We start from the raw sequence: 11,651 nt of genomic DNA on the forward strand, positions 1-11,651 counted from the left end.
TCGGATGCCTCGGCCCAGTTTGAACGGGACCTAATATCGGCTGAGAGGATTAATGCAGCCTAAAGGTGGAGCAAATATTGCGAAGGTTTGCACAGTAATCCTTTGAGCTCTGAGGGAGGGAGAGAGAGAGGGAGAGAGGGAGGGAGAAACTCTTTGTGGCGCATGTTGTGAAGGACAGTTTTACCAAAGGAAGAGATGTTTTATCTACGACTATTTCATGGCAGTATTTGTGCCTGAGATCCTCATCTCCAGGGAACAGAAATGGAGCACAAACTTCTGCTGCCAATCGGTGAGTTCATAGCTGTAAAATGTATTTTTATATTCAAACATTTTATTGTAGACGCTCTAAATGACTTTAAAGAAATGGTGTCCTTCCTCTTCATGGTGTAGCTACTTGTATTACTTGTCTATCCTTTAAAACTTTATATTTCTGAGAGTTTGAGCACTTTTCTGACAAATAGTATAATTGGAAATTTTCTTTTTTTCTCAGTTTTAGCAGCAAGCCTCCTCTCACTTGAGCTGTCAGGGGCCTCAGCTACAGAAATAAAAGCTCAAGGTACATCATTCCACCCTGACACACCGGTCATTCTTCACTTTGAACCATTTTTAAGACTTTAAGACAACATTTTCACTTTGTGGAGAAAAGAAAGATGAGTGCAATTCACGTATTACTTTGAGCAACAGAAAGGTATCTAATAACATAAATATGTTATCATATTGTTCACATCGATAAGCACAGAATACTAGTTGATTGTGCCTTTTTATATCTATATTAGTTTCCCACAATATAATGCTAACAAGAACAGATGTTTGACTAAAACCTTATTTGAACACAGAAAAAAAGTAATAAATACAACAACCAATCCACAGTCTGAATTGTGTTCTGAGCTTATGAAAAAAGAAATAACCAATCAATACAAAGAGCTGTAGAGCAGTGTTGTGGTCTTGCCTTTCTCCAGGGAAGAACACCTCGGATGTGACACCAGCAGGGCAGTGTGGGACCTGGGTAAAGGAGCCTGAGTGGGGGTATTTCACGTCTCCTAACTACCCTCAGAAATACCCTCCTGAGAGGGAATGTGTCTACATCATAGAAGGTGAGGCCTTCTCTGGTCGCTCTTTGCCTCTTACTGACTTTTTAGCCCCTCCTGACTTTATTCCCCCCACGTCCCTGTCCTTCTCTCACCCCGCCGCAGCCTCTCCCCGACAGTGCATCGACTTGTTCTTCGATGACAAGTACTCCATCGAGCCGTCCTGGGAGTGCAAGTTCGACCACATCGAGGTCCGTGACGGGCCGTTCGGTTTCTCCCCCATCCTCGGCCGCTTCTGCGGGGAAGACAGCCCGGCCAGTGTCCGCTCCAGCGGGAGGTACCTGTACATCAAGTTTGTGGCGGATGGTGAGCTGGAGGCCATCGGATTCTCCGCCCGGTATAACTTTACCCAAGGTGAGCGATGGAAGATAAAACGGTAGAATAGGATGTACAAAGAAATCTCCCGAGGATCCGAGCTCGCACACATTTGATATGCACAGAGTGCTGCATGGGAATGTTTCATTGCAAATGTTTGCCAGACGAATGAGCTCGTATTTGCTGGAGACCTCTGTCCTGTCCGCTGTGCTGATTTATTTTTCCATATTTTAACAATGGATGACATGGCTATGTTTGATGTAAATTATGTTTCTTGTCATCATGAACTCAACTAGTAGCCCAGTACAGACATACTAAGCAGCTACATTAAGCAACTAAAGAGACAAGACATTTTCCTTGGTAGTTGGTGGAGAATATTGAACATACTTACTTAAGGTGCACACAAAAACAGCTAAAAACGACAGCTTGCATTGCGGTGAGTCTGCTAAACATGCATTGACAACTGAATGGGAAGACATTTACACAGTAAAGTGGCCAGAAACCTTTCACATCTCCCAATACATAATGCATGCATATCTGCCCTCTCAGGATTATCACAGTTTGTGTTCTTCTTCGGCCTAACCAAACAAGTTATACCTTCGCCAATTAAATGTTTGTTGTGACCTCTAAGAAGTTGTTATACAAACAAGACAAAGGGAAATGGGGTATCCAACGTGTTCTTTGGTCACATAATCTCATTTATAGAAGAACGTGAAAGTGAAACACCCAAATTCAGTTTCAGAATCTGTGCACATTTGTCAAAAATTTGCATTGAAATTCAAGTGGCTTTAGAAAATCTAACCGCCAAGGTTTCCTTTCTTTTGGGGATAAGGGTTGGCTGTTGATATTCATCATGTACTGACTTGATGATATTGGCCATTTAATTAATCTATTTAGAGAATGCAAAATAATGACTGAACGATACATTATATATTTATTGGATAATATCACACATTGTTTTGGCTATAGTTGAATCCAAAATAAGAACTTGTTGAATTGCTGGGTATGTCTGTGTGAAATAAGAGCCTCTGTAATGTAAGGTAATCACAGTAATTAGTACTAATTATGTGGAGATGACTGTGGTCATGTTTGGAAAAGAGAACGTTTACAGATGTTTGTTGACTTGTCCATCCACCCCGACCTTCCCCCTACGTGGACTTTGTTGCGCTAATGTCACATAAAAACATTTTGGCTATATTGTTGATCTTGTATGGTACCAGCTGGCGCTCTGGCTGGCTGGCAGGGATGATGTTTAGATTATTACTACAACTCTAAGCACTTTAACTCCTTTCCTTGGCACTCTCACCCAATCCACCACCATGCAGTGAGTTTTGCATTGCCCTTCTATTAACTCCCTCTATTACACAATACACTTTGTGTCCCAATTAAAGCACATGTTGACACGCGTTTGCATGCAATGCCACATATTGGTCTGGTGGTACGCTGCTGCGAAAAATACACTCACTTCCATTTGTGTGTCACTCGTTCCCTAAGCTGCACACACACACAAGTTAATGAAAGCTTGTCTTCAGGGGAATACAGCTTGTCAGCACTGAGCCACAGCAGCGGCTTAAGGGAGTCCGAGGCAAAGGCTTCATTAGCAATAGATTTTATAGGCCACCTACACTGACTGTGGGGCAAAGATTAATCTGCATCCCATCCCACCATCTTTCTTTCTTTCTTACATGGTGCTTAGGGGTGGGGGCTGATGTCTGACTGTGCATGTCGTGGGTTCAGTGCAATGTTTCACACAGAATTCTGCAGTGCCTCTTTTCAGTGTTAAGTCACCAAGCACACAGCATTTTGAGAAATATTTGGACATGAAGAATCATCCGAATGACAATCTTGTCAACTCTTTTATAGTGGAGATAAATGTGCTAAATCAAGCGGCAAAGTTCTCTCTCACCAAAATTCCATGCACCATGTAATCTGCCGTTGGAATAATCCCATATAACTCAATGTCATTTTAAAACATCTTTTACGTTTTTCATTCTGTACACATGACATCCATCACAGTCTGTCCGTCCCGGGAGAGGGATCCTCCTGTCGCACTCCGTGAGGTTTCATCCCCTTTTTCTCCCCATCAAAGTGTGTTTTCATTTTTTTTTTTTTTTCCTGTACCATATATGTATGAGAGGGTTTTGGCACATGTCACATGTTTACAGACTGTGAAGCCCTCTGAGGCCAATTTGCGATTTGGGGCCGTACAAAATATAATCAAGTGCCTCATCACCCCAATCAATCAGATTTAATTTGTTTAGATGTGCCTGCCGGCAGCAGGCTTCATGGAGTGCATCATCTGATAAGATCTTGATGGCTAAAATAATTGTCTCAATTTCATACTTCAACTACATAAAACAAGCCCAAATAGCATCTAACTATGAGGCTATATATGTGTGTGTAGATTACCATGTAGAACTCGGAGTTTGAATATGTGTGTGAACCTGTGTAAGGATCAGTATGTATTATTCATGATCAGAAATTCGATCACCCCTCAAAAATGATTAATTAGCCGCGGTCCTGTAGTTGGGGACCACTGCTATAGAGGTCCTCTCTTTTCTATCACCCTCTTCATTTTTATGAGGCCTACACATACTTTTCTTTACTTTTTTCTTGAAATTTAATGAACTACAATTGTCATTGATAATGATAATATAGCCAGGTCAGCTAGACAGAGTCATTGCATCACGTCGAGGTCTGTCTGATCACAAGATTTACCCACCTCAAAATTGACCACTACAGGTAATCTGTCCAATCATTTGATTTGAGCAGTTCTGTAACAGCCACCGTTTCTTTGAACATTTGATTTATTGCTGTCAATACATTACAACAAATATAGCAAAATAAAAGTGTCTTCAATATACTACTACATGAACCATCCATTTAATTCATTATTGGTAGATCAGGGAAAGCTGCTTTGGTTTGTTTACACCAAATGTAATGAGTTTCTTCCAAATGCTAATCTCCGGTCTAATTCCGCTCGTGAAGGCCTGCAAGAGAAAATCTATTCTGAGGAACATTGTTACTGACTGCAGTAGTTTTAAAGGCACAAAGTTTCTGGAAAATTAAACATCCAAATCGTCAATAGCATACCATTGTAATGCTCACCTTCATGAAGGGGAATACTATTAAGATAAGGAAGGATTTATATATTTATTACATATGATATTATTATGCTCATACATGTAGGAATGGTAATAATCGGGACAAGCCTGAAAAAGAGGTCGAGCTAAAAAACGGCCGAGGATTAATAATGTGTTGCATTGCCGATGATGACATGGAAGATGTGGGAAATTATGATTTTAGAAGCAATTCACTCTCCTCTTTTCCTGGTTTTAATTGGGTTTAAACAAGTTTCAAGGTGTCTTATTTTGTATTTAATTGAGGTTATTTGATGTTTCACATTTATAATGTCAAACTAAGTGTCTCTAAGACAATTTAGAAAACTCAGAGGATATTTTTACCACAAGGTTGCCACTGCTGGTTGTGTTTAATCCCCCCCGAACTAAACCAGGATATCAGGATGTATAATCCATCTAGCAAGTAGATTCATCAGAACAATGGTTTAGAGCACAATTTCTCTTCCCTGTCTCATTCTGTCAGAAAGGGAAAAGAAATAGTGTGTGTTTTTCTTTTTTTTTTATGAAGGGCATCTGGGGAGTTTAAATGAGAGCAAGGGGAATGTGCTTGTACATAGATTACGGGTAAGCCTTGGCCAGCTGTGATTTGGTTTTGCAATATGTCTTTAACATTATTGTTTTTATTCTGTGGTATTTTTTGTCCACCTGATTATTTTCCCTAGGCGAGACTAAATGTAGAGTATTGCTTGCATGCATTTCAAATACTTCAGTGAAGCTTTATATTTAGAAGTTAGCAGTTTAAAATCACATCCAGGTAAAAATAAAAAAATATAAAGAGGACACATTTGGTACTCACCTCTATCAATAATAATGTGGGAACCCTTTCGTGTTCCACATATGTGGAGAGCTTCCTGAATGTGGAATGATTGAGTAAATGCTGAAAAAAAATAATATGTTTGCAAAGTCATTCTGTTCTGCTTTTAGATCCAGAGTTCAAGGGGCTTGGAGAACTGCCACCTCTGCCAAGTGAGCATTTCATTCCTTGTTATGTCACAGTTTCCTATTAGACCTCCTGAATCTTTGGTTTTAGTGGAGGGATAAGATTGACGAAAACCTTTTTTACAATTTCACATTGATAACAGTATGTGAGTTTGAGATGAGCGGTCCGGAAGGCTATGTGGAATCCGTACAGATAACCGGGGAGGGCCGAGCGCTGCCCACTGAGGCTGTGGACTGCCGGTGGTACATCAAGGCTCCGCCGAAATCAAGGGTCTGTACATGTTCTTGGTGTTGTTATGTGGTGGAGTGAAATGTAAATGTTTTTCATTCATGGTTTATATTTGTTTGTGAATTTAACTTAATCAGACGCCATTTTGTCCTCCTCATAAAAAAAACTTTCTTTCATTTTTTTCTACCTCTGACGAATCGCTCATACTCATTTTCTGTATCGTAAATGATCTGCTAAAATGCTAACATGGGGAATAGGGGTGTCATTGTGTTAACAGGAGTACAGGTACAGTCCTGCCCATTAAACATGCACTGGCTACTCCTAGCATAGCATTGGCCAGCCCTGACCTCTCCCCCGTACACTCAATTGTTTGTTGGTCGAAGATTGATCCTGGATAACAGACAACCTAAATGTTTCTCAAAGCTACTTTTAGCTCATCATTAACTATGTTCAGCTTTTGCCCTTTGAATGCAAAAGTAAACAAAGACTCACCCAGCTTTACAGGGACTTAATTGAATGGTCTTCTTTCTCGAACGGCAGGTAACGTTGGGATCTGTAGCTGTAGATTCTAGCTTCATCTATTATTCCTGTTTTTTGCAGATGAATCAGTTGGACATCCTAGAAATATCTGTTTAACTTTAACTTTTTCCTAGAAGCTCAAAAGCTTTCCGGATTTAACCCACAGATCTACATGCGCTTTCTGGAGTATGAGATGCACAACTCTAATGAATGCAAGCGGAACTTTGTTGCCATCTACGATGGCAGCAGTTCTGTTGAACACCTGAAGAATAAATTCTGCTCCACTGTGGCCAATGATATCATGCTGGTGTCCTCGGTGGGTGTGGTGAGACTGTGGGCAGACGAGGGAAGCAGGAAGAGCAAATTCAGGATCCTCTTCACAACTTTCCATGAGCGTGAGTGAATCTCCATTCATCTGGAAGCCCCCTTATTCAGGCACGCACCATCACATGTGAGAGTAGAAGTACCAGCAATTCAATTATATAGCTTTTCCAGAGGCACTTTGGATACTTATCTGTGCTTAGTGTGAAAATAACTTTCTACATTGAGAACGTGTGATATGTTGCTAACTTGCTCCATTGGCCAAGCTAGAAGAGTAAACAAAATGATTGTAAAAATACTCTGCTTCCATCTGGTAATGTAATGTGGTAAACAGCAATGCACATTTCTGCACCAGGTTGAAATATTACATACATTACATTACACGAGCAAGTTGAGCCACTGGGTATCAACTAACGAATAATCTGTCGACTACAGTTGCATTACTCAGGCCTTTTCTCTTCCAGCTCCGTGTGACGCTGAAACCTTCTTTTGCCACAGCAACATGTGCATCAACCGCACCCTGGTCTGCAACGGAATCCAGAACTGCGTCTACCCATGGGACGAGAATCACTGCAAAGGTACCCTGACAAAGGCTGAGAGAGCAGCCGTGCATACGTTACACATCCGTTATTCCTCTGCGTGTTATCTCCCCAACTAGAGAAGAGGAAAGCCAGCATCCTGGACACACTGGATAACACTAACATCACCATCATTACGGTGACCTGTGGCCTGGTCGTCATCCTACTCGTCATCTCGGTCATCATCCAGGTCAAACAGCCACGCAAGAAATACATCATCCGCAGGTGAGGTTTCTGCACTTATTCGTATTTGGTGGCACGATGGTGTGGTTCTTTAGCACTCTCAATTCTAACATATAGTCAACTTGACTATACGTATGTCAGAGGATTTGAGTACATAGACCTATTTACATTTTTGTATTATTCATTTTACTTAGGAAGGAGATCTTAGTACCAGTTCCACCACTGCTTATAACTGTTGTCAAGTAAATGGGTAGATTGTAGTTAGTTAGAGCGTCACTTTAGTTTTTTTGCCAAGAAATGTGGTTCAAGCTCTGGTCAATATTGTCTTTGGACTTTTTTCACTGTCTCCAAGTAAAAATCAACAACATGAGTGCAGCTTTAGAAAGAAAGTCTTTTATCATTTGCAGACATTGGCCTCAATATTGTGTCGCCACTGTAACAGTTCCCAATATTCCTAAAGGCATGTAGCTAAAAGGCCAAGGCCTCTAGCGTCTATTGTGTAAAAACCATAGGAATTTATATCAATATAAAACGTTTTCAGATGCTGCTGTTATCAAAGATTTGTTCAAATTAAATGTATGTGTGTAGTTTAGAGCATGAGTGCACGAATCAGAGGCGCTAACCTTATTTATTTGTATTTTGTTAGGTTGTGTAACTCTACAATCAGAGTTGGTTCTTGGTCAAAAAATGATTACTGGATACCGGGGTAAAATGATTAAACAGGATATTTAATAAATATTGCTTGCAAGCAGGAGACAGAATTGTAAATTCTAAAAGTCGTTGGTCAAGGCTACTCAATGGTTTTCTTTTGGGGAACAGGAATATATAGTTGGAAAATAAACATGGGGGGAGGGCTGAGGACAAAAACGAAGTGTTAAGAGTTTATAAAAATGGACACACAAACATCGTGATTATCAGATGACCCAGGACACGATGTGCCTCTGTTGCGAGAGAGAACAGACTTTCTGTCGTCTATACCGGCTTAAGGTGAACCATTATTTAAGTTTTACCAACAGTTGTGTTTTTCTTAACACTATGTGCATCATATATGTGTGTGTGTTTTCCACAGAGATGACTTTGACCCTGCCCTCCTCCACCCTGGCTTTGAGCCCCCCCACTACGAACTCTGCACTCTGCGCCGCGACCTGTCCGGTGACCTGACCGATGCCGCCATGGCCGAGGACTACGAGAAGCACCACAAGCTCCGCCGCTCCTCCTCCAAGTGCATCCGCGACCACCACTGCGGATCCTTCCAAGGAAGCTTCCACGGCAGCCGCAGCAACCTGAGCGGGAGGGACGCCACCGTCGCGGCCGAGCCGCAGGCGATGGTGGGCCAGCAGTCACCGGGCCTCCCCCAGCCCGCCGCGGCGACGGGACGAAGGAGCATCCTGGTGATGAAGCATAGCTATTCTCAGGACGGGGCAGAAGGGTACAGGGCGGAGGAGGAGGATTCGATGGTGGATGATTGTCCCGCCAACAGCCTGCACCACATGCACCACCACCAGATACACAGAGGCTTGTCGGGGCTGGACCACGCTGTCCACCGTACACTTTCTAACGACTTCTAATAAGGCGACAAATAAAGATGTAGGTTCAGCTTGTTAGGGTTTCTGTCACAAATAAAATGAAAGTTTTACATTGCAACATGAATAGGGTGGACTGGAGCTTTATCTATAATAAAATATTCCTCTGTCTAAGAGTTTAGGTGCAACTGTTGCTTTGGATTGGGAGTGTCGGGAAATTAACAGTTGGGATTTGACATTTCAGCTCCTGCTATGCCCCTTGTTTATATTGAAAATGATTTTATGAATGATGTCTTGTAGTGTTTTCTCTATGTTTGGACATCATGACACCACCCAAGGAAAGAACATGTTGCCATTCTCAGGCCATTCCACTTCCATCAACAAACTCCTTGTTGTGTTGACCATTACTTCAAATAATATAGGCATATATTGCATGTTGCTGTGTCAATTGATATATTATTTATTGATTTTTTTGTTTTAATGTGTTTATTAATTATTGTTTTTTGTGTAAGATTTGTCCCTTTTTTCTTGGTGTCTGTCTCTTAATATTTTCATTAAACATATTTGTCTTCTTCTAGTCTGGATGGCCGGATGACATTGCAATGTGTCCGAGGTAAATCCAAGAGGAACCTTTGTTCGATTTATTTTGACCCTGTCGGAAGACGAAGCGCTGCGCACATTAAAACGTAGTGTCAACATACCATTGCCTTTCAGTGGATAGTTAACGTTATGTTTTGTTGATACTCTTTTTGTGATTTTGGCTTTGCAGAATGAGCAGGTGTGGACTGAATGATACATATTTATTTCATGGCATTTACATTGAGTCGCTAGCTTGGTTAGGTGAAGTATAACTTGAGTCCCGGGGCTGCCCTTGGTCCAGTTCAGCTTAAGTAACCTTCCGTATAAATACAACGTGAATGGTTTCCGTTAAGCTAGCGACATGCCACCAGACGGTCTTCATCTGCACCCTGCAGCGGCAGCAGCACCCTCGGGTGCTGTCGAGGAGAAGAGGAGCAGGAGTCGTCTAGGTGTCGTGGTCACGGGCGTGCTGGGAGGGTCGCTGGTCGCCCTGTACGCGGTGGCGGCTCCGTTTCTCGCGCCTGCCCTGAGAAAAGTGTGCCTCCCGTTCGTCCCGGCGACCACGGCTCAAGTGAAGAATGTGCTCGGGGTGCTGCGAGCCAGATCCGGCAAACTAGTGGACATCGGCAGTGGAGATGGAAGGATAGTAAGTGCTACGTTGTCTCACCCCCTGGAGCCCCAAAAGTCCAATAAAACATCTTACCCGAACACCATGACAAGCCAATATATTGATTGAATACATACTTTATAATATAATAAGGCCTAAATCTAAAATATAAAAAAGGGAAAAAACACAATGTCGCTGCAGGGAAATTGAGACTTTGTAATTTGCATATCACCAACATTATCATTCATTTCTATTGAAGGAGAGTGGACGAGTTCTCATACTACTTTAACTAATCTCACTGAGATGTTATGTATGAGTTGTGTCGCAGACAAAAACTCAAAATAAATACCATACTTTCTCTTCATTCTACTGCTACTGTAGTCGCTGTTGATACTTTGATGCTGATCCGTTGCGTTTCTCTTCGTCCTCCCTCCTCCTTGCAGGTGATTGCGGCGGCCAAGCGTGGTTTTCAAGCGTCTGGCTTTGAGCTGAACCCCTGGCTGGTGTGGTACTCTCGCTACAAGGCCATTAGAGAGGGAGTCCACAGTTCCACATCCTTCCACCTCTCGGACTTGTGGAAGGTCAGTGAGACACGATTGTCATAGTAACTAGTAGCAGCGAGCAAATATTTTCCTTGTTACAGACATCAGTGGATATTAAACACACTGGCCATCTTCCTCTGTGTCTCTAAATATTTACGATTCTTTTGCTAGGTCAGTTTTGCTCAGTACTCCAATGTTGTAATATTTGGAGTCCCTCAAATGGTGAGTTATTTTCTTTATCTTCCAATGTAAGTTTTCAGAATCGCAAAGCGCTGCTCTTGATATCCCTTATTCTTGATGTCTTTATCTGCAGATGGATCAGCTGGAGCTGAAGCTGGCGTGCGAGTTGCCGAGTACAGCTCAGGTTGTGGCCTGCCGCTTTCCCTTCCCCACTTGGGTCCCTGAACGTACTGCCGGCGAGGGCATAGACACCGTGTGGGTGTACGATGCCAAGACATTTAAATCACGCTTGCAACATGGAATGGAAAGGAAGACAACACCAAAACATGACAACAAACTAGATTCATATACATAATTAGCAGCACCCAGATCTTGTTGTTGATTTGTCATCACACCTTGGAACCCTTGTTCTTTTTGTATTTATTTTTTAAACCCATGCAATTTCTAACCTGGGATGGACCTGATATGGCTGGGGAAAACTGTAGTCATTACAAATCAATTTGAAAAGTGTGAGAATGAAGCAAGTTGTGAAAAGAAACTGATTGACAATGGCCTCAATGAGTGATTACACTGATGTCAAAGTCTGTTATGAGTCCCATCATGTTTGTATTCCTGCTCACTCATGCTTAAAGCTGGTGAATGATCAGCCAGACATTTCATGTACTGTACATGTTTGATGTTCAAAACCAGAAGAGGAATAAAAGGGAACACAAATGGCAACCTTCACTTGAGAAAGCAGAACGAATTGGTGCAAATAGTGATTTATTGCATGAGTTGATTATTAATGAAACGTTTATTTTTATATATTTGAGTATTATTGTATTACTATTATATTTTTTAGATAGACGACATTTTACAAAGTTGTTGACAGAATATTGCTAACCACACCGAGAAAAAAAAAACTCGTG

At 41.8% G+C, this 11,651-nt stretch overlaps 2 protein-coding genes across 2 annotated transcripts; both read left to right on the forward strand.

Annotated features, from left to right (window-relative positions):
• Positions 1 to 155: 155 nt before the first annotated feature.
• On the forward strand, positions 156 to 9,426 carry LOC119204096 (neuropilin and tolloid-like protein 1). The gene is made up of 10 exons (XM_037457226.2): positions 156 to 289; positions 491 to 556; positions 960 to 1,094; positions 1,194 to 1,442; positions 5,468 to 5,509; positions 5,626 to 5,753; positions 6,397 to 6,625; positions 7,016 to 7,129; positions 7,210 to 7,354; positions 8,382 to 9,426. Exons 1-10 carry the CDS (start codon positions 262 to 264, stop codon positions 8,878 to 8,880), a joined length of 1,635 nt encoding a protein of 544 aa, XP_037313123.1. The 5' UTR covers positions 156 to 261; the 3' UTR covers positions 8,881 to 9,426.
• Positions 9,427 to 9,519: 93 nt separating this feature from the next.
• Positions 9,520 to 11,484, forward strand: LOC119204154 (ATP synthase subunit C lysine N-methyltransferase-like). Its single transcript, XM_062557516.1, has 4 exons — positions 9,520 to 10,060; positions 10,465 to 10,602; positions 10,735 to 10,785; positions 10,877 to 11,484. The coding sequence occupies exons 1-4, from the start codon at positions 9,776 to 9,778 to the stop codon at positions 11,096 to 11,098; spliced, it is 696 nt and encodes a 231-aa protein (XP_062413500.1). The 5' UTR covers positions 9,520 to 9,775; the 3' UTR covers positions 11,099 to 11,484.
• Positions 11,485 to 11,651: the final 167 nt, after the last annotated feature.

This window comes from Pungitius pungitius, chromosome 15 (genome assembly GCF_949316345.1).
Source record: "Pungitius pungitius chromosome 15, fPunPun2.1, whole genome shotgun sequence".
Lineage (NCBI taxonomy): Eukaryota > Metazoa > Chordata > Actinopteri > Perciformes > Gasterosteidae > Pungitius > Pungitius pungitius.